A 23,307-nucleotide genomic window follows, 5' to 3' on the forward strand; every position below is an offset into this window, starting at 1 on the left:
TCCCTCTGCCTTGTGCACAGAGTCTGCCACTGGGACACTTCACCATGTCCATGGGCTGGCTAAAGACTGACCAGTCCTGAAGAAACCAGTTTTAATAAGAAGCAGCCACAAAGTTGTGCAACCTGAGTGTTTCAGAGCACGTAATTTACTGCAGGTCAACATACATGAGATATTCCAGTGAGAAATGGGTGTTTGTGTTTATACTTGTTTACACAGACATACTGGGGAAGCAAAAGAGAAAAGGCACCTTTCCCTTGGCTAAATTCATTGTACATATGAGAAACTCCTTGCATTTTGTGTTTTTCCTCCTGGTACCATTCCCAGGCCTCCATTTTAGGGTATTACTCTTTTCCTCACCAGAAATCATCTGCTTTTACATTCACTTGCTGACTCCTTTCCAGCCAGTCTCTGCCATCCCCAAAGCTTTTTGCACACCCCAACCACATTATCTGTTTCCTTCTTTCTCCCAAACTCGTTATTTTGCTGCTTCTCTTCCAGGGAACCAGCATGACAAAACCACTGAAATACTCCCCAGGGCTGAGCTGTGGCAGTTGCTGTTCTAGCAGATGGCAGCGAGGCACAGTCTGGGTGAGAGTGGACCAAAGGCCACACTGGGGAGGAAGAGCAGCTTTCCAAGCACTCTCTCGAGCCATGAAGGTGTAAATAACTGCTACTCATCGGGGTGTTCCTCTACAGACAACTCCAGAGGTGAGATGTTACCTGCTAATTAGGTATCAGGACTGCAGTAAGCTCCACCCTTTCCCTTCCACTTTGGCTGAAATAGCAGTGAAACCCCTTGGTGTGATCAGACACCACTCCAAGTTAGTGCCACACAAGGGGCTGAGCAGAGGGATGTCCCCACATCACACCCACGACAGGAATGTAACTTAGAACTTACTGTAATCACTTATTTTGTAACATGTAACTTACAGCTGTCCCTGCAATTACTGTTTGCTCTCCTTGATTAACCTGCCAGCTTTACATCCATCACTTTTCCTGGGATCCTGATGATTTTTTTCACATCCAGTGAGAGACACGAGCTGTGCTGGCACCTGGAGTGCCCCACAATAGATGGAAATGAGAATGGCACATAAACCCTGCTAAGAGGTTTATGCTTTTCTTTGATCTCTCTGAATGACTCTGTAATGGCTGTAACTCCATGATAAAACCAGCAATTAAAATTCCATTTAATCCATTTCATTTTCACTCAGGGGGAGGATTCACCCGATTTTGCTCTATAAGCACCTGGGACAGCTCTGTGGTAACACGGGAGGGTGACCCACAGCAAAGAAAATCAAAATATCCTCCTGCTACTGCAGCTGCAAGAGGAGCTTTGGCAGCCCTTGTCCCATCAACCACATCCCTTTTGGAAAGGAGCCTCAGGGGAGCCAAACAGTGCCTGGGCTGTCCCTGCAAAATGGTACATTTTAGAGGAAGAAAACACTTCCCAGTTAATTCAGTGTTTGCCTTGATGGACAAGGAAGATGGAAACAACTTTCTCCATAAGTTACACACAAATAAGATTTACTTCCACCATGAAACACTGTATTATTTTTTATTTTCTTGGTAATAGATTTCTAATTGTGTTTTTTGTTTGTTTTGTTTTTAATTGAAAGTACAGACAATGTTAGTTTGGCTTTGATTTTTATTTCTAGTTTTTGTTAAGTATTCTGCCAAAACATCTGTTTGTGCATATTTTCATCAAAAAATTACCACAGTTTTCAGAGCACTGGAAGAGATTTGTAAACTATTTGTAACTATCTTTGTCAGTAAGGACATCCTGCTACCAGGTTAATACTCACTGTCTGATCTTGCTGCAATTGAAATAATAATATTTATTTTAAATTTAGTTCTTCCTGGTCACAAGGTACTGCTACTGAAAAAACACTGCAATTTGTATCAATGTTAATTTCTAACTAAAAAACCCAAACAAAACCAAAGCAAAACAAGCACTTGGTGTCTCAAACACTACAATGCTCTATTTCTTTTCTGTCCAAACCCCTCAATGCTGTGGCACTGCAACTGTTTCTCCATTAACAGAAAGGTAAATTACCATCAACTACTTACTATGTTTTAATTGTTTATGCATGTGTTGAACTTAATTTATATCCCCATTTGCCTCCTTGCTGAAATCACCCCAGGTTGGAGCCCCCTAATACCAACCTAACAATCCAGTCAGAGTTTTGTATTTAAAGGGTTTAAAGAGAACAGCCCCAATGTCTTACTAGACAAAAAGGCATCATTTCCATGCTGTCCTATCACATCCATCCTGACAGCTTTTCTATCTCCCACAGCTGCCTCTCTCACTTATTCCTCAGCACACAGAAACACAAGTATAAATCCAAGTAATGAAAACAGTCAAGCTGCTCAGAAAATGTCACACTGCTGAGGGTGCCCATCCCTCCCCCAGCATCCTGTCACTCACACGCTCACTCTGCAGTGACAGGAGCACTGGCCTGAAACAGGCCTGGCAAAAAAAACCACTCCAAAACAAACAAAGAGCCACTGGCAGGAAAATTCAGAATTTCCCCCCTTAATCTCATAATAACAAGGCATTCAGTACTATTTAAAAAATAATTTTTACAACTGCCATACACGAAATGGAGAGGAGCAAAGGTGACAAGACATTCCTGTGCCCCTGACAATCAATAACTGGATATGGAGACACAGCTTTTTTTTTTTTCAGGACTGTGAAGGATGGAGATGGTGACACTAACAAATGTCACTGCATTCCTTCAATAGAAATTCATCCTGTCAACAGCACAGTTTTAAAATGCTGGGGGTTTGGGTTTCTTTTTTTTTTTTTTTATCTTCAGGAAAGTGGAGTTAAGTCTGTAACTGCTGGGACTCATCTGTAAGCTTGTGATTAACATCCCTATTTAATGTCTATGATGCTCCTAGAAAGATTTAACTCATCACCCTTATCCCAGACTTGCAGATTTACAGGTAACTGTGGCCTGCAGGAGATGAATTTGTATCTCTCCCAATCACATCAATCTGGTGGCACAGAAAGGCACTAAGAACTGCCAAGATTATTAATAAGCCCTGAAGGCACTAACTGGGTGTACAACCCCCTTCATTTTCTCACCAAACACACTCACCTTCCAGCAGGTTTGGGAATGGGGACCTGCTGGAACAGGAACCAAAGTTACCTCTGGACAGGCTGGCACTGATTGTGCCTTGCTGGTTTATTTGCCAAATTAAAGCTCCTCAGTGTGAGCACCAGTTTTCCAACAAACCTCAGACAACTGAAAGTGACTCTTGCCATGTACACAAGTGAAAGAAAAACCATAAAGGCTAAAAAGAAAACAAATCATTGTTTGAGAGCAGTGAGAACTTCAGAGACATAACTGAGTGATGATCCCATTCTGTCCTGCCTGTAAATCTGCAGAAATATTCCTGTGGCCACAGTTCCCTGGGAAGTTGTGATGCCCACAGAGCACACACTCACACCTACCACAGGAAAATGAACCACAGCTGTTCTTCACTTCAAATCCACAACAGTCAAGAAGCAAAGCTAAAAATGAAGAGATGGTACAGAAAATCAATGTAAGGATGTGGTGTGTTTATTTATTTATGTATCTTTTATTCAGCAGATCCCACCAGCTGCATCAGCTGGTTCAGCAACACCAAAACAAGGGCTCAGGAATACATTCCCAAGGATCTTTGCACAATTAACTGCTACTCAAGTGCCTCATCTCCACTACAGCCTTAAATTTCATGTTCCAGATGTTCCAATTCTCCTTTCTTTTCAGCTTCATCTCACATTTCCAAGCAGTGCCCATGGGCTGCCAAGGACCTGAGGGCATCACTCAGCCATGGGAGCAGAAATATGTCAGAGTCAAGTCCCTCCCCAATATGAAAACCCTTTTCCTTAAGGTCTGACTTACAAAGAATCCTCACAGTGGGCTTTGCATACACAGGTTTAAGATGACACTTCAAATGTTCTGCAGGGTGAAAAAAGAAATGAGAAATCTTGTTCTGAGCAAGACAAAATTGTCATTGGGAAATATAATTGAATGGCTTCACAGCAGCTGAGTTACCAAATGGCCACCAAATTCTTTTATTTATGAACATTAAAAATGTCAAATGGCTTTGGCAGATGACCTTGGGCTGTTTGAATTCATTAATAAATCCTTATCCCTTCTGCTCCAGAGAATAAAACAGTTTGTCATTCAAGCAAGAGTAAAATATATACAAGGATGCATTAAGAGTGCAATGGGTGTATCTGATAATTTTTTAAATTGTCTATTTGAAAATAATTGTTACATGGAAGAGTCCTTTGCCCAGCAATGCAAAATAAGCCCCAGAACTAAAATGTACCATTGCAAATAAGTTCCCCAAATATTCCTGTTCTCTCTTTTCCCTTTTCCTACAAACATTACATCCACTATAAAATCCACTGGGAGATGCAAATTATTTTTACTTTTGTTACAACCTCATTTTCTGTTTTAACATCACTCACTGCTTTATTCAATGCCACTAAAAGTCTGGCAATAATCAGGATAATCAGCAGCATTCCCAGCTAACCTGGTGGTGAACCAGGAACACACCAGGCAGGTGGACAAAGCAAAAAACTCTAAAAAAATGGAAAAAAAAAATCCTTGTGCAAGTGTGAACTTCTTACTAAACAAAGCAAGTCCACTGTCTCCACTGCAAGACACTTCAGCCATGGGTCAGGATTGAGGAAAAAAGGTTCTTCAGAATAAGATTACATGAAACATGCTCAGCTTCCCTCTGAACTGTGCAGGAATAGAGAGAATAAAGATATACAAGCAAACAACATGAGAAGATGCAAGAGCATAAATCTGTTCATTCTATGGGTGAATAAATCAGGATAGAACATGAACATGCCCAAGTGATTTTAGTGCTCCCTCTGTGTGCCACAGACACGGCACTGAATCCAGGGAGCACTCCAGGAATGCTGAGCTGGGTATCACCAGGGAATGTTCCACATCCCACCGGTCACACACCCCCACAACACCCTCTGGAAGGGCAAAGCCTTCCCAATCCAGGCAGGAATTGGCACCAGGTCACGGGGCTTTCCTTGGGACAGCATCCAAATCCAAAAGAGCAAGCTCAGAGTTGGAGCAAGACCAGGGAGGGTAACAGGAAACCAGCTCCACTCCTCTCTCCCTCAATCTACTGTAAATTAACTCAATTAGTTTAAGAATACTTTTCCCCTCAATTCAAACACCTCCCAAGATCAAAATAGAAAACATTTATTAACTGATGCTTCCAACTGTGACAGAAATTACAGTCATTTTTGTAGTACAGATGGTGTAAAAATGCAATCTAAAATATGATTAAAAGCTCAAAAGATGAGTAACCCAAGTTCATCTCAGAAATGGCTGTTTGGATGCTGCTAAAGAAATGCATTGGGAGTTAATTAGTTTGCTTTTTATCTGTTCCTCAATTAAGAACTTCTTACTCTCCCTTAATCATGAAACAGCCATTAAATTAAACAGACCTGTCTAGATAACCTTTTATGAGAAGAATAAATTAATTCAACACTTTTTCTTAAAAATAAAATAATCATTTTATGAAAATAATGGTCCTAGCAATGCCCTGGTCCTTCTAGACTTTGAATCGGAGCAAATCTATACAATACAGATATATATTGAATTCTTCTTTTATTTCTTATAAAATAAGTCTTTTGGAACATTGTTTATTAAAATATTCCCTGAAAGTATGTTAGTTCTTTTCACCCTTTATTAAAAAAAAAGAAAAAAGAAAAGGGTGCCAATTCCTCAGAAGTGAGAGAGTACAAGGGGATAAAAAAAAAAAGGAGTTTTCCAGTCATTAACATGACAGTACAAAGAATTGGCATGACAGAAAAACCCTCAGGAAGATGTGATTAGAACACATCTCTATGTACAAAGCAAGGACTCATCCCCTCCGTGTGGTTCCTTTCAATCCTGCTGGGTTGGAATGTGGGTTTGGTACAAGAAAGTTCATGTGGCAGAGCAATTCCTTCAGAAAGGCCTTTGCAGCTCCTGTGCTGCACCTTCCCCACGTGAGAACAAGGAAACAGAGAGCTACAGAGAGCCCCAAAGCTGCCAACTGATGCTCACAGACACATCCTGCTCCTGTGTGTTCCAGAAATATCCCCTCTTCCAAAGGGCAGGCAAACCACACAGTGGATCTGCTGTGCCCACAATTAACTCACTTATTCGTGGTCAAAATGCCCTGCTTAAACTTGAGAGCTAAATTCAAAAATGCCAGCTGGGCTGTTATGCTCCAGGTTTGCCCCAGATCATGACAACACAGTCGTGAAGACAGAATTATATTCCCATTGTGCTGTGGGGATGGTGGGAATGGGGCAGCACAGACATCCCAACCCAAGCCCAAGGTGCACCCTGGGGTGGCTCAGCAGGTGCTCAGACACAGAACTGCCACTCAGGGGCCTCAAACACACTGAGACACCACTCTGCAGACAGGAGAACAATTATTCTGCACTTATTTAAGAACCAAAATGCCCATTAGGCACTTCTACCATTTCAAAATAATCTCAGAATGGAGCAGCAGAAAGGTCAGTTCTCTCTGGTTTAACACAGTAACATCATTAATTTTTGAGCACACAGCTTAATAAAATGTACTCTGCACCCCAAAGAAACAGGTCTGTTGGGGGTATCATGAACCAAACTTGATAGTGCTGGAAAATAAGGTTGTTTTTACATGCCCCCTAGAAGAAACAAGGTATTAAACACAGATGAGAAAGGAGGGCTCTTTCTAGACTGGGAATGTGTCAAGATTCTGCCTCGATGCCTGACCTCAGGGCTAACAGAGCTCCTGCTGCCTGTACTGACAACCCCATATTATACAGACAACAAAAATAACAATCCAAAAACAACAGCAGGAGAAAGGGATGTTATTCTGGAGTGCAATTTTCACCTATTAAACAACTGCCCCTGTTGATGTTGCAAACAAAATAAACAGCATTTTTCAGCTCAGGAAAGCCTCTGCTATGGTGCTGCTCAAATGCAGCTGTGCCAGGAGAAGAGTTGTACTACACTTGCCTGAAGGTTCCAAAAGAGCAGCTTCAATAGCCCCTTGCCTTGTTTTCCAGCAGTTCAGCACTGCTGACTATGGAAATAATTCCTGGCTCTCTGATAAAAATGAGGTGGGATTTGAGTGTCTCATTAAACTCACTCTCTCTGCCTGAACCAACTGCAGTGCCAGAGGGCTGACTTTGCTCCAGCACCACCTCTCCCACCATTTCAATCAATCCTTTTTATTTAGAAAAATTACCTTACAATGGGCTTGTTGCATTTGATTTATCTGCTGCTGTGGGGTGCTGACATCTCTTCACCAAGAGCACAGCTCAGCTGAGCTCAGGCCTCAAGACAGTAACTTTTTGTAGTCAGGGCAAGACCTTAAGATACAAACTGTGTAAATGTGACTCAGCTCTCACAGTTCGAGTCACCTCGGGCAGCAGAACAGCACAGAGTGACCCAGGGCAGTCTGAGCTCTCAGCCAACACAACTCAGTGTTCAATGTGATTCTGGGGGCTGTCTGTGCCATTGCACCACCACACCATCAATAACCATTAACAACCCACTATCCAGGGTGTTACTGCTGTTATTTTAATCCAATGCACAATGCCCTGCAAACATCTGGACCCAAACCCCCCAAATTCGATGCAATTTACCTATTTTTTTTTACTGTTAGTAGAAAAAACCCTGACCAAGTTAACAGGATGAACAGCTGAGGTCACATTTGCTTCCACTTTGTACCTGCAAGAACTGGGTGGATAGAAAGAGTAAAATCTCCTTTTTTTAGACAGACACAGTAACAAATACAGACACAGACTGTTCTTATGGGCAGCAAGGGTGCAAGAATGGCAGGAACTTTGCTCAGGTGTCTTTAGAGAGACCAATGCTGGGGACACAGGAAAGGTTTTTAAACATTTCTCATGTCCTCTGCTTTAAAGTCTCTTTTGAAGGCAAATTAACCCCTTGGTGTCCTCAGTAACCCCCTCAAGGTTCACCTCCACAGCTACACAAGTTGGCAAGTGTAGAACACACTGAAGATCAAACATGTGGTTTCTACTCCAAGAAAGAGAAAAGACAAACCAAGCCAGGTTGTTTCCATATTTTTCAGAATGATTTAAATAACAGACCTGTTTTCTAGGCCTGTACATACCCCTCAATGCACATGCCACTACCATCCCCAATGGGGGGCAGACAATTGGAAACTGCATTCCCTACCACCCACCTGCTGCTTGAAAGCTTCATCTCCTTTGACCCAATGCCAACGTGGTAATTTCCCATAAACCAGCAGTGTAGGAGGGGATTCCTGGCACTAAAGCATGGGAATAACCTCAGGGAGGAAAATAGTTTTTCTTATTCCTTCCTTAAGCATAACTTCTGAAAATAAAATAGGGGGAGTTTGGACAGAAATGAGTGTTTTAGCAAAAAAAGGGATGTGGGAATGACCAACCCGGAACACACCAGGAGCAGCCAGAGCAGAAAATATGTGGGAATGACAACCTGGAACACACCAGGAGCAGCCAGAGCAGAGAATATGTGGGAATGACCAACATGGATCACACCAGGAGCAGCCAGAGCAGAGGGGACATGGAATGACCAACATGGGGAAGCTTCTTGCCCATATTATGGGTTTTGCCATTTAAAGGAACATCTGGTCTAATGTGTGTGCTTTAATTAAATGCAATCATTTGTAGCTCTGACAAACATATACAAAAGGCCATCCTGAATCAGCATAACTGCATTCAGTGACATCTACATTGTATAATTAAACAATAAATACTCCACAATAGCAGAGTTCTAAGATTGAAAAGGGGGGGAAGTAATTTTAATGAATTATGATCTGTGGTTTCTGCTGCTATTAAACAAAATCCTTTGATCTTTAATATAAAGAACAAACAATCCTCGTGCTGCAGTGCAAAGAAAGCCTGGATTTGTCCTGAGTTCAGGGTGTATTCACTGATTAAAGGAGGACAAGGTGACTGCACAGGAAGCAGTGCCATGAATCACTGCAGTAATTCAGAGCTCTGCCCCCCAGCTGCACATACCCCTTGGATCCATATGCAAAACATCCCTGAACACAAGCAGGCAGATGAGCTCAAACCCTGCTCCAGCCCAGCAACACAAACCTCTTTCTGTTGGCTTGAATCAGCTCATACAACTTCATAAAATGCCAATGTGAGAGCAGCTGAATTGTGTGACAAGAGACAGGGCTGCTTCCAGTCAGGAGAAAAGTGCCACTTACATCTGTAAATCACAACACTAATCAGATACATGGAATCCAAATACCCCTCTGAGAAAACACCAACACAGAATCCAAATATCCCTCTGAGCAAACACCAAACTGCTGTGCTTCCTCTGCTGGTGCTTCTGTTTCCATCTGCTTCCATGTGTGTCACCCCAGCCATGCCTCCTCCTCCTCTTCCTCCTCCACTGCCCAGCTCAGCCTGGCACAGCTCGTGCCCTCCTCCCCTGCCAGGCACAAGGGCACCAGCTCTTCCTTTCACTGCCACAGAAAAGAATGTAAAGGAAAAAAAAAGCTCCACAACATTCTCAAGTTGATTGTGTGTGTTGTACTTTGGTACTTCATAGAAATCAGGGAATCCTCCTCCTTGCCCTGAACTCAGGTCTGGCATCTTAAGCTACAGAAATCCAAGATGACTCAGAAAATGAAGTAACTCAAATAAGCAGAAATAACCCATCCTTTGGTTGATTTTAAAGCAGTGTTGGTGTAGCCATAATGATCTAAGGATAGAAGAACAACAAAATTCCTATGGTAAGCTATTTTTTAAAAACTAAATTGATACTATCTGATGAGCTGGGAGGAACAGGAGCTTTCAGCAGAGAATTTTTTTACCAGTAGCAATTTGTCCAATAAAGGACATTATCTCTGCATACAGACAGTCTCTCTGAACTTTGAAGTCATCTTTCTCCACAGAGCTTTCCAGAATGGCACAAGGCACTGTGGCCTGGCAGGACAAGGCTGATTTAACGTGTTCCACAGACTGAACTTCACTGGCTTTGATGGATTTTCCCACATTCTCCACCCAAGAGTTTTCCAATGTGTTCCAATATCCTCTGCATGAGGTGTATGAGGGGCCAGTGAACCACTCATGGCTCTTCTGGAGCAGCAGAAATCTGACCACTCATTAAAGTATCCAACAGGTAAACTTGGACAAGATGGTGCAGGAGAGGAAAATGGACTTTCAGAAAATTTTACCTAAAAAGATAAAACCCCCAAGCAATATCTGTAAAGGTTTTCTCGTTCAAGAGTCCTTCTAGTTAAATCAAGATTTCATATTATAGTCATGCTAATGAAAATCTTCATTCTGACACAGAAATTAAATCAATACTTTATTGCCCATCCATAGGAAGATTTTGTATTTAATGTGACCTTGCAAATGTGAACCCCAAACAATTCAACCTTTTGTACTTCAGTTAAGTGAAAGTGAATTTTCCTTCAGAAGATGCAAATTAAAATGGATTAACTGCCTCATCAAGGAGGAATAAAAAAACCCTAAAACCACAAAATAAAATTAGGACTGAGACTCATTCATAAAACTGAATGTACAAAGTTGGAGGCTCTGAAAAAGGTCCTACAAACATCCAGAAATCCCTGGCATGGCTCTGAGTCAATGGTCACCAGCAGGACCCCCCTCAGCTGAGGGCAGAGGGTGAGGGCAGTGGGAACTCTGCTCTTTGCACAGCTTTGGTGCCTGCAAACCCAGAGAGGATTCCAAACAACCCTGTAAAAAGCCAGGTAGATGATGACTCAAATGGCCTGTGATCTCCCTGGGATTTGGGATCAGGCAGAAGCAGCCAACTAATTACACACTGTGTTTGTTTTAGCTGGAGGAACAACGAAGGGTTTACAGTTGCTCCATCCATCACACATTGCTCAGTATAATGTGCAAACAATATTTATGTCTTTCCTCCAAGTGCAGCAGACAGTGAGTCTGGCAGGACTGTTTTTTCTTCCCTTAAGCATTTGGTTCTTCCCTTGCTGCTTTTCTCATACAGAAGCCTCTTGAGAGGTATCTGAAGGCACATTCACTTGGTGTTATTCACAGACAGTGTTTCTAGGAGGCATTGCCCCACTCACACCATCTGGGAGGAGAGGGGCCAGACATCAAAAAGGTCATATGTGTTTATTATTGACTACAATGGTTTTGTGGGGTTTAATCTTCCTTTTTTTCCCTTTTTGTTTCCCTCTTTTTTAACTGACTGTGTTTGCAACACTGCTCCTTTCAGCACTCACTTTTTCTCCCTATATCTGGAATATTTCCCTGAGAGCAGAGGGAGCACAGACCATACACAGGCCCAAGTTCTGCTGTGTAGAATAAAGAAAAAACACTAAAAAGCAGCAAGACCCTTTTGTGGTTTTTACAACAGGAGATCAAAGTGTATTCAAGCATCAATTTTCTCTCCTTTCTGGAGCCCAGAGGGAAGTTCTCCCTGGGCAGAAATGTGCAGTTTGCTGTGAGAAAACTCACCTGGGCTCTGGTCACCTGAAGAGACAAAAGATTGACTCATTATCTCTACCCCTCTTTTAATTCTCTCTTAGAAAAGGGGCTGTTTTTTCCAGCAGATCATTGTGGGCTGTTTATGGAGAGCCAGGAGGGGCCCTGCACCATCTCTGCCTCTCACTGTCCCCTCTGAGCACACAGAGCAAGAACATCCCACCTGACAACACACCCTCTGACCTCCCAAAACAATCCACTCCCCCACCTCTCAAATTCCTACTACATTTTTATAATTTCAGAAACAATAAAGGATTTCTTTCACTTGTGTAAGGAAAATACTTCATTACACTGAACTGACATTGTAAAGATTAAAATATATTCCAATATTTTCAGTGAAAAATTCTAAGTGACTGATAAAAGTAGTGAAGGCAAAGTGCCCCATTTTGCATATTTGGGCCATTGCAAAAGTTTTCTTGGCTTCACATAAAGGGTGTTTAATTCCTTAAGGTATGTTGTGTTCAGGGAATTCTGGTAAAAAACCAACCCACCCTAAAGGAAGTTTGTTCATACAGGAGAAAACAGGAAATGTGAAAAATTATCCACCAATTTCATATCTGACTGTGCTGAAATTAAAATAAAAAAATACCTAAAGACACTGTCCACAACACAGCACAGGCAAAGAATTCAAATTACAAACCCAAACAGGAGTCCACCTTAATCTCTCCTCCCCACCCCAACCATGAGAACACCTTTAACATCTTCAGTTGTAGATATCCAAGTGAAAATAATGAGTTTATGGTGGATACAAACTACTGATTGTTAAAAGATGTGACATGTTTGTATTTGTGGCACAGCACAGCACACACAGCAATAAATCTGCAATATTTATATATACACCCTTAGGTGTAAGCCCAAATTTACACCCCCAGAGACAAAGGAAATCACTAACAGGGCCTCCCTTGGAACTGATCCAGCTTTGGAACTGCAGATTAAATACTATTCTTATTTTCTTGGAGGAACAAGGTGGGATTTCTCACCTCCAGCAGGAGCAGAAGGGCAGGGCTCACAAGACAGATGGTGCTGGGAACCACAGCAGTTGTCACTTTGCTGCTCAGTGCTGAGGAAATACAGCCCAGCAGTGACTTGGGAGTGGTGTTGGACTCAGCCACACAAATCCTTGGCAGCCAAGGGCCCTCCATGGGCTCAGACAGACTCAGACATCCCCACTGACCTGGAATTTCTCCTGTGGGATGCAAATTCCTTTCCCCCCACAAATGAGCAATTTTTGATTCTGGATAACTTACAGGCTTCAGCTTTGAAGTCAAAAGCTCATTCTCCAGAAGAAAATAGGCTGACACCTCCTTTCAAACATTTCAGTGAAACTGGGATGGTGGGAGATTCTGAAAGAGGAGATTGTTCCTCCAAAACCACAACCAGCACCACAACACCCAGATCCCCATTGGCAATTCACTTTTTCTTATTGGCTGGAGGTTTTTCCTTTTGGGGAATGATGTTCTCAGAATCAGGGGAAGCTGCAGGAGAGGAAGAAAAATACACCAAGGCCCAGCAGAGCTTGTTCTGAAGAGAACTTGGAGAGCACTCTCAACAGAAATGATGTGTGTGTGTGTATGTGATATAATATGTATATACACACACACACACGATATAATGGCTTGTTATCTGCCAACTAACAAACAGCTTTTTTGGCAATAACATCACCCTATTTCCAGGATGAGGAACTGCAGTACTTTGATTCAGATATGAGGCATGACAGAGGGTTTACAGTAAGTCCTTTCACTCTCCCTACTTCCATAAAATGTTTTGATGTACCAATTCCCAACCAGTTTCCACAGAATCCAACCAGCAAAGGGTTTCCCCTCACCCTGAAACCATAAACATCTCAAGGAAAGCAACTGCTCAACAACAGCACTTATAAAGGAGCTTAAAAGCACCAAAACCCTCTATAGAGTCTCAAGGAAGGAAAAAACCTTTGAAACAATTTAAAAAACGTTCACATGCATCATTTCTCAGATTATTATTCAACCCAAATCCTGTAGATTTTTAAATACAAACATGTAGAATTTTTAAAGACACCTACCAATGACATCTGTTTTCCAAGCCCAAACTCCCTACAATAAATTGACATCTCTTGATGCAACATTGCTGATAATCAGAGCAACAGCAAAACCAGACACCACGACATTAAATGTCCCTGGAAAAGGAGCTCATTAAAAGGCCAAGTCATCTCATTTGCTGACTTGTTATTGGAAAGATAAAGAATGGAATGTGCATACAGAAGCTGGTAGAACTTAAATTCTGAGTATTTGCTTACCCCTCACAACACAGGCAGTGACAATAAAACTCAAAAGGACAGAACAAAAATTCAAACCCAAAACACAACCCAAATTTCCAGTCCCTCTGTTCTCTTTGTTGACCAACAAGAGAAGCAGCAGCATCCCCACAGCAAGGCAGAGCAGCCTCTGCACAACTGACTGACTGCACTGACTTCAGGGAGCAAAGCCATGAAACCTGCAGGGACTGAGACAAGACTGACTGGAGTTGTTCAGCTGAAAAGCAGAGTGAGTTCCAGAGAAAATGCTAACAGGTTTCTTCACACTAAGCTGCTTACTCAAAGTCCCAAACAGCAGGGGGTGTGTGAGGAGTTTGGGCTGTTTTCCTGAGCTGGCACAGAACAACTGGGAAAGAGCTGATTTTCTGGAGCACTGTAATCCAGCACTGGACACAGTGGGATCACTGGTGGGGTCTGGAGGATTTTTTTAAAATCCTCCTTTTGTCAAGCAAATGGAGATGGTGCTTTTGTACCAATGATTAAGCAAGGGGTTTTTATCCTAATTTCCAGCATCACTACTTAATTTAACACAGATAATTGGTGAATTACAGTTCTCTCAACCCCACGTGTCTGTTCCAAAAGCTGTGAGACTGTAAACAAACAAGCAAACACTGGTTTGGAAATAAATGTACAGCAAAACATGAGCCCATCAGAGAGAGACAACAGAAAGAGTAGGCAAGTCCAGTGTTCCTAACCAAAAATACTGTCAACACAAGGCAGTGGCTGATGGAAAACAAAATACAGTACAGTCAAAACAGGGAGTAAAATTGATATATGGGCATTTGTAAGTGGAGATTTATTTAGAGACCTATTTAACTCAAACTGCATGAGAGGCTTGTTGCTCCTTTTGTAGGACTGGAACCTACAGGAATTCAGTGCACAAATACAGAGAATCACACACTTTCCAACATGGATCATTAAAAAATCCCCTAGTCTGGAATTTGGTTAATGGAGCCTATCAGAAGGCAGATGGTGCCAACCCTGAGCCATCAATCACAGCGAGGGGGACCAGGGAGTGCCACCCAGAGCTCTCAGGTGGAGTCTCTGGTCACCCACCCTGGAGCCCCAAGGGCAGGGAAAGGCACCACCAACCCTGGCACTGCCCTGGGGAGCAGCCACAGACACTGGAGAAGGAGGGCTGGGAAAGGCTCTGCAAGCCAAAGAGATGCACTTGAAATACAAAATTAAAGCAGCGTCTTTAATGAGTTTAATGATGTTTGCACTGATGACAGGATCTGTCAAACTGCACTTGCCATTTGATTTATTGAACACAGGCTCGTGCCACCCATCCCCAAAGCAGCTGCCACTGCCTGTCTGACACAGGAACTGGGAATTCATCTCTGTGCCCACACAGCACTTCAAATGCTTTGCATTTTTAGCTTTGTCACACACCTGCAAGTGTTACCTGGAGAACAAGGGGGGCTGCAATGTAAGCCAGGGATGGTTTACATCTTGGGAGGTTTAGTACCAAGCAGGCCTATGATTGAAAAAATGAGCTTGTAAAAGCAAAAGGCATGGAAAAGGGTAATTCACCACAGACATGCTTCAGAAATGGTGATGGCAGCTTTAAAGGAGATGCAAAAACCAGCAGCAGCAATTACACAGAGCTGGGGTTTTCCTGGAAACAGCCTGGCAGTGTGAAATAAAGGGTTTGTCAGCAGGACTGCTTGGATTTGCAGCCTGAAGTGTTTTATCACAGCACATCTTACATGTGCTACACACAGCAAATGGCACAGAAATGTATTTTGTAAAAAAATAAACCCCAAAAGACCTGCATCACCTGCTTGCTTCTCCACCTCCCTTTCTATAAGGCTGAGTGACTGGATATGACTCAAGATTGCACAAGAAACAGCTGAAAGGAAAATTAAACCTGACCTGCAGCAGCATTTATATGAACTAAAATGTCACCTTTAAAGATCATCTTCTTACTTGTTTTCAGTGACATTAGAAAATGCCACATTTGTCATGAAGAAACTGCAACACTTTTGGTTCTTTAAGGAGACAATTCCTCCATTTTTATAGTGATGGATCATGAGACACCAAACCTGAAATGTGCCATTAGCCCCAAAACATCTCACACTTTCCAGGATGCAAATCAAAGACAGAGAGTCTCTAAAATCCCATCTTTGAGTGGATGCAGATTCTTTGGATGAAAATCCTTTTAGGTTTGCAAAATACCAGAACACAGGGGAAAAGTAATATTAACAATATGTTAAATGAAGTGAATGAAATGGGCCTGTTAAAGTGTATTTATGAGGAATTCAGGTCTGTACCTTCCTTCTGATAAATTCAAGCTCAGGTAAAGGACCAATATTTTTGTGACTGTTTAACTGAAAAAGGTGGATCACAGCAGCTCATTTGTTCAACTCTTCCCAAGGTCATTAATGAGGAGATTTCAATCAGGACCTGTGAAACCTTGTTCAGCATCTAAGCCCACACATCCCCACCTTTGGGTAGAGATGCAAATGGGATTTAACAGACTATTTTTTGAAGCAATTTTTTGAAGACCATTTCAAAAAGGTAGAACAAATACCTGTCCAGCCTAAACCAGGAAACCCTCCCTGCTGGCTGAGGTAACAATCCCAAACAATTCAGTCAGAACCAGACAGGGCTACATGCTTTGAATATCCAATTACAGCAAAAGATAAGAGCATTAAATATGGTTTTCACTGAAATATTAGTCACATACACCTCCTGTATATATTTCAGGTTTTGTGTAAAACAGAATCAACCAACCAGAGCAAGAGTCAGGAATTGGGTTCTTTGTTTTTTCACTTTCTGGATGCAATATACACTTCAAATCAGACTGAAACTCTTCTATCCCAACACTTCAGCTACAGAATTAAATCAGAGCAGACCTCTCTTCCTCCACACAGCACATTCAAAGGAGAAGTGAGGCCCTCACAGCATTGATTGCCTTGTTTCTGTGCCCATCTCCTACAAACCCTGACCAAACCTCTGGTGTCTGCACAGCCCTTTCCAAGCTGCCTCTGTGTTCCAGAAGAACTTCAGTGTGGCTCAGAGTGAGGAGTAAGCAGGAGCTTGTCAGGCAATTAGATTTTCTTCACTGCCATCAAGTAATGTTCAAGTGTGCCATTAGCAAGAGGCCCCTGCACTGCTCTCCCAAACAGAAATTGTTTTTCTCTTTCAGTGGTGTCCTTTGAAGCCTCCCATCAGACCAAGAGCATAAAAGAGCTTTATGTAACCTCCTCCAAAAAGCAGCTCTGAACACGAGGGGAGGGAACACAGAAGAAGGGATGGAGGTTACAATGAGAGTATCCATAAAACGTGGTCATATCTGGTATCTGAGCTATTAAATTAAACCCCAAATCTGTTTCAAGGCAGGAGACAGCAAAAGGTTCTGTCCCTTTTCAGCAATAACCCAGAAAAGCTTTTCATCTTACAGAGGAGCAACTCAAAGCACCTCCTTTAGGAGATTCAGACCATGGCTTTTATCACAGGCATTGCAACCTCACACTTGCCTTATGATTTAGTACAATGCTGTTCCTGGAATAAATGGAAAACAGGTTAAAAGGATTTTTATTATTATCCAGAATCATCTCCCCAAGTCATTACCCAAAAAATGTGAAGGCTGACACAGGACCTCAAAACTGCTTTCTTTTTTTCTGGCTCAGAAGTAAAACCTCCACATTCACAGCAGATCTTATAAAGCCCAGCTAGTGACTGAGAAACATTCCTGTCCTCAGGAAAAGCAGCAAGAGTTGCTTGTGGGTTTCAGCAGTTCTGGGAGTTCCCATTTCCAGACTCCAAAAGCACCCAAACCTTGTTCCTTACACAAGTTGCCTCTCATATAACCCAAACCACTCCAGAATGTGGGAGCTGGGAAAGGTGACAGCAGCAAACACAGCAGCACAAATGGCAGAGTCTGAGGGATCTGAACTATGAACAGACTATGGAAAGACATAAATCTCACCTGCAGATGTGTTTAATGCTTTAGATACATTTCAGTCTTTCACCAGTTGCCTTTAAAAATCTGCTCTCACAGCAACACTTCCAACTCCTTTAGTGTCCAGCATTTCCATTTAATGCCCACTTGCCTTGGGTTGAGCTGGCAAAATGCCAAGTGCCCAACAGAGAGTCAAACCCCATCCCTAAACCAGCCAAACCCATAACACCACTCAGGAAGCCACACCACAGTGCAGAAACATCTTCAAACCCAAAGCTTTTAGGAGCCAATTAACCAGAGCAGCACGGTGAGCTCTGCCATTACAAAGTCAGCCAACAGAAGGCACTTCAGAGGGGTTTCTTTCAGTAGAATTTCTTTGGTTCAAATTTCATTAGTTGTAAAGGACTCCCCACACACAGCAGAAAAATGAAAGGAAGGGGCTCACTGGTGGGGAAACTGGTCCCAACAGAAGCTCTTGAGTTCCCATCTCCCAGTTTGTGCTGTTTAACTGCACAGCCCTCACCATGGCAGAGTCTCCTGTGGGGTCTCAGTGCCACCACCCCCCCCCTCCACCACCCCTGCCCCTCGAGGCACCTCCTCCAGCACAGAGTGGAGGGACTGCAGGACGTGGCTGGCTTTGATCAGAACCCTCAGCCCTCCCCTGGGCTGCCCAGGATCATTCCCAGGCAATGCCACAGCCCTGGGCACTGCTGGGATTGCCACGCTGTGCTCCTGGCAATGCCCAGCACTCTGAGCACACAGAGATGCCCCCAGAGGCAGAGCCCACCCATCTCACTGGGAGAACAGCTCCACCCCAGCATTATTTACAGCCTCTTTCAATGGGTAGGAGCACAACCTTGGGGAAATTCTGGAAATTTTCTGACCCAAAGCATCAACTCCCCCAGAACTACAGAACCCAGCAGAAGAAACCTCAGCTGAAGGAGCCACATTAGACTGTTTATTGTCCATTAAAAGCTGGAACAAGAGACTGTGCTATGGAAAGGATTGGTGGAAAACGTGGCAGGTCAGAGTGACAGCAGCCACTGGCACCTCGAGGACAGCCACACACAGCCTTGTTGTTACTGCTCCTTAATCAATTATGCACATTTATCAAAGCCAACAGAACACAGGACAGCACACCCCTGCCTCCCAAAACTGTTTGCCAGGCTAAGAGCTCACAGAACCCCCAAAACAACCCAACAAAACAAATCAAGAAAGCTTTTTGTCACTTAACTGTATCTCAGCACAGTGGTCCATACAATTTGCCCAAAGCACAGGCATTCTCTTGGGGGTTTTAGCTTTGTAAGAGTTTTAACATTTCCAGAACACATTAACAAAGAACATTTTTTTAATGATTTTACAACTACTTTAGTTGTATTGCATCAATTGGAGCACATTTTGAAATAGCAATTAATTTTTTTAATCCTGAGCACTTTGAATTTGGAAGAAAATACCTCAAAAACCTCTTCTCAAATCACATGAACATTGACTTTATTTCTTACTTGGTTGGACATGGTACATGCTAAGAAAAAAAAATCCCTAATGCTGTAAGACATGACCTTATTTTTTCACAGCTCTTGGTCTGTTTGAGAGTAAGAGATTCAGGCTGCAAAAGGCAGGAACAGCTGAGGTTTGAGCACAACTCCCCAGGGCTGTGTGGCTGCCACAGGCAGGGATGGACGTGCCCCAGGGTGTCCCTGATGTCCTCCCAGAGAGGCAAAGCAGAGAAATCAACAGTACTCCTGTTATGCTGTGTTTAATACATGGAAAACATTCCTTTGCAGAGCATAAGTTGAGGATTATCATTTTAAACAATGGCTTGAGGGCCAGACTGAACATTAACTTATCTGACAGAAAGGAGACAAGAACTCAGGCTCTGTGCTGCTCAATCTGGACACTCCGACCCAGAAACTCCAACTCAGCTGCTCAAACCTGCTGGGCTGACCAGGTAACCCACTAACACAATCACCTTAATGCCTGGGGAAAACTGAGTCCTAAATATTAAAGGACACCCACAACTCGGGAGGAAGGTCCAGCTCCATCAGTTTGGAGTTAAACACCCACTGCAGGCAGAGCAGAGTTCCTGTGGAACCTCAGAGTGTGCACACAAAACCATCCAGCAGGAATTACTTGTGTGCAAACAGAGCCTGTCACTGAATGAGCTGGCAGAAAACTGGCCAGAGTAGGGTAAAAACAGTGACCCTCAAATACCTTCTCTTCAGCTTTAAAACACTAAAACTGCCGAGGAACAGCTTTATGAGGGTGCCAATTTTCTATTCCTTTCCTGATGCTCCCAGAAAAAGATAAACTGTACATGGAACTGAAGAGCTGTTCTACTGCTGGGTAGGGAAACATCCCACAGAACCAGAACTTGGCTCTCAGTGAGCCAGACTGGACACACTCCCACTCCACATAAACACAGGACAAACCAGGATTTCAGACCAAGAAATGGCTTCATTACAAGGAGGATTCTGTGTATTTTTACACTTGCTCACTGGAGTAAGTTTGGGCAATCACACACCTGGAACATTTTCATAACCAAGACAGAGCTTGGCATGTCTCAAATAATTATTTAGATTTGAAAAGAAAGAATTTTACAAGATATTTAAAAGGGACAAGAGAAAAATCTGAGAAAAGGGAGCTCTTGGTATGTGTCTGCCATCCAGAATTCAGTGTTTGCCAGGCATTCCAGACTGAAGGAGCTTTGCAGGGGCTCAGGGTCAGAGACCCAGAGGTTCTGTAACCCCTGTGGTGACACCACGGTAAAGGGCAGGATCAAATCCACCTGGAAAGGGGAATTATCCAACCCAGGGCAACCAGATGGTAACTTAGACTTGTTTCGGCAGTAGAGAATCCAGGAGTTTAACTGATCCTGCCCCTGCTGATGGCAGGGGAGAAGTTCTCCCACTTTTCCATCCCTACTGTAGGGGACAATTTAAAGCTCTGACCCCCCTGCTGCTGAATTAAAGCCTCCCTGGGTGAGACTCCACACACCTGTGAGCAGAGGAAAAGCAAATCCTTGTTTCCACCTCTATAAAGTAGCAGCTTTTCACCTGGAAATGCACAACCAGGAACATCTAAATCTTTCAGGCTGCAGTAACTCACTCCAGATAGACAAAATCTCCAGGAACAGCAACTAAGAGCTGTTGGTCTCCTGACCATAAATAAATAGTAATTATGTTAATAAGTTTATTGTAATTACTCCAGCAAAACACCACTTTCTGTTTCAGTGGAATAATGAATATTTTCTCATTTTCTGACTGATTTTCCTTTTTTTCTATGAGAAATCCCATCATAAAAGGATGAAGTTCTATCAAACCTTGGCAGCACATCCTCTTTCAGCCCCTGCAGTTCATAAGCTTTTCACATCTGTTTTAACTACCACTGAGCACCTCCTTATCCTAAAGTTTCTCTCCTTTCTACTTTAGAAAGAACCTCAGAGAGAAATCTTTTAATGGGCAAAGGAAGTGACTGTAACAAGTGTGACATTGGGAGCTGAGGAGGGAACCAACAGCACAGAGCAAGAAACCTGCACTGAGATTGCTGCAAACAGAAGTTGTCAGCAGAGGAAAACCTTCCCCATCAAATGGAAAAGGAGGAAAGATTGTAACTGAATAAACTTCCACTTGTCCTTTCCCCTCATATATATACAATATAAATTTACACACACACAGAATGGGCTTGGAAGCAGCAAAAGTGGAGCTTCAAAAATCACTTCTCAAACATTTGTGCTACTTTTAATACTTTGTTAAAGGTCCTAAAACAAAGATCAAAAGGGACTATATCTGAGCATTTATATCCAATCCCACATGGCCTGATGACTCATCTGTAAAGTGCACGAGGCTTCCCAACTGCAGCCAGAACCATTGGAGGGTACTTTGATGGAATGCCACAAAGGATGTGAGCAGGAAGGCAGCAGGAGCTCCAAATGGCCAAGTTCCATTAAAGTGCTAATAAAAGAATAATGGAATTTTCTTGTACTATGAATAAAGTGTTTGGTACAGGAGAGTTTAGACATGGGGAGGAATATCAAAGCTTCCAGTTCATCAGTTGTGTCTCCTTATTAGATCTTACTTGACTTACTAACACATTTATTTTAAAATGCTTCAATTCCAAAAAGCAACACAATCCCATCCAAAAATCTCAACACAGTTTCTCTTTCTTCTTCATGTTCCTCCCTTTTCACAGGCCCTTAATATCAGCTTTAAACCTTGTAAATAATGTGAGACTACCTATAAAAAAGTACTTTGAAGTGATGGATTTAACTCAAAATGATATAAAATTATAGAATGTACTTACTGATTGTCAAGTGTTTTAAACCATATATTTTCAAGTTGCTGGTAACTACAAAGCTCTAATAGCAACAAGCCACCTGATGAATGTAACCAATTAATTACCACACTGCTCTTTTCTCACAGACAGATGTGAGTTACACACATCTATGTTTGGGTTCCTGCCTCCTCCTCCTCCCAGATAGAAAACCTGCCTGATTTTTCCACTGTATTTGGTCCATGGCCAGGAAAAGAAGAGGGAGAGCTCAGACTTTTCCTCTGAAATGTCTGAACAACAACAGAAACATTTCAAATCCTTCTCTGCTTTACTGGATAGTTGCAAACCCACACACACTTTGCACAGCAGACACCTCATGCTGCTGAGAAATCATTACAAGTTTTGCATTTGCTTATAAAAATACACCCAGAGATGCACCCAAGAGAGGAGGAACCCCACAAAAATATTTAATATTTACAAACCTATTTAACAACTCTCCTCCAATCTGCTGCTTGATGCTCCCTTTTCAGAATGTCTACAAGAACCCCCTGACATGGTTATAGCACAGAAAAGTTGGGACCTCTGTCTCTTGGTTCTCCAAAACCTTCTTGTAACAGCTTTATTTTGCTATTGCAATGTCTTTAGGGAAATGACCTTTTTTTCCCCCCATAGTATGAATATACAGAAGTTTGGTTTGGTTTTTGTTTTGTTTTTTTTTTAACCAGGGGTCCCAGACTTTACAAATAAGCATCAAACTATAAAGATTCTGAGCAGTTCCAAGTCACTGGTTTCACAAATCACAAAATGCACCTTTTCAAGCTTGGCTTAAGTTTTCTCTTAAAGAAACATTTATACAACAGCAAACTTTAATTAACATGAACATCCTCCTGCTTTCAATTTTATAATTTCCTCTAATTTTTGCACTAAACATGAAATAACAGTTATCAAAAGTATTTGGAATTCTTCCTAGCAACAAACACAGGCAGTGTATTTTTTCTTACCTTGTGATCATATGGATTGTATGAGTGGAACAGCTGGGACAGGTCCTTTGTTCTCTGTTTTTTCTGTAAGGGAATAACAATAAATAAACCTTATTAGAAAAGTTAGGGGAGAAAGAGACTTGTGATCAGAAAAAATGCAGGCACAAAGACATTCTACTCTCTCCCCACTCTGTTAATGGAGCTGCAGGAATGAAGAGCAATTTATGCAGATTAAGGACAGTAACTACCACAGGAAATAATTAACATATATATTAACAACACTAAGAAAATATCCTTAATAAATAATAAACACCAATCTGTGGCACATCAGTGGAATGTCTCAACAACT

General features: G+C 42.3%; 1 protein-coding gene across 2 annotated transcripts in view; it reads right to left on the minus strand.

The window, feature by feature from the left end:
• CDKAL1 (CDKAL1 threonylcarbamoyladenosine tRNA methylthiotransferase) overlaps positions 1-23,307 on the minus strand; it is a 278,423-nt gene that overhangs the window by 38,006 nt on the left and 217,110 nt on the right. For both annotated transcript variants that reach the window (XM_071553173.1, XM_071553174.1), the window contains exon 13: positions 22,980-23,042. In XM_071553173.1, the coding sequence (XP_071409274.1) occupies positions 22,980-23,042 (63 nt within the window). The remainder of the gene's footprint in view (positions 1-22,979; positions 23,043-23,307) is intronic.

This window comes from Pithys albifrons, chromosome 4 (assembly GCF_047495875.1).
Source record: "Pithys albifrons albifrons isolate INPA30051 chromosome 4, PitAlb_v1, whole genome shotgun sequence".
NCBI classification, from domain to species: domain Eukaryota; kingdom Metazoa; phylum Chordata; class Aves; order Passeriformes; family Thamnophilidae; genus Pithys; species Pithys albifrons.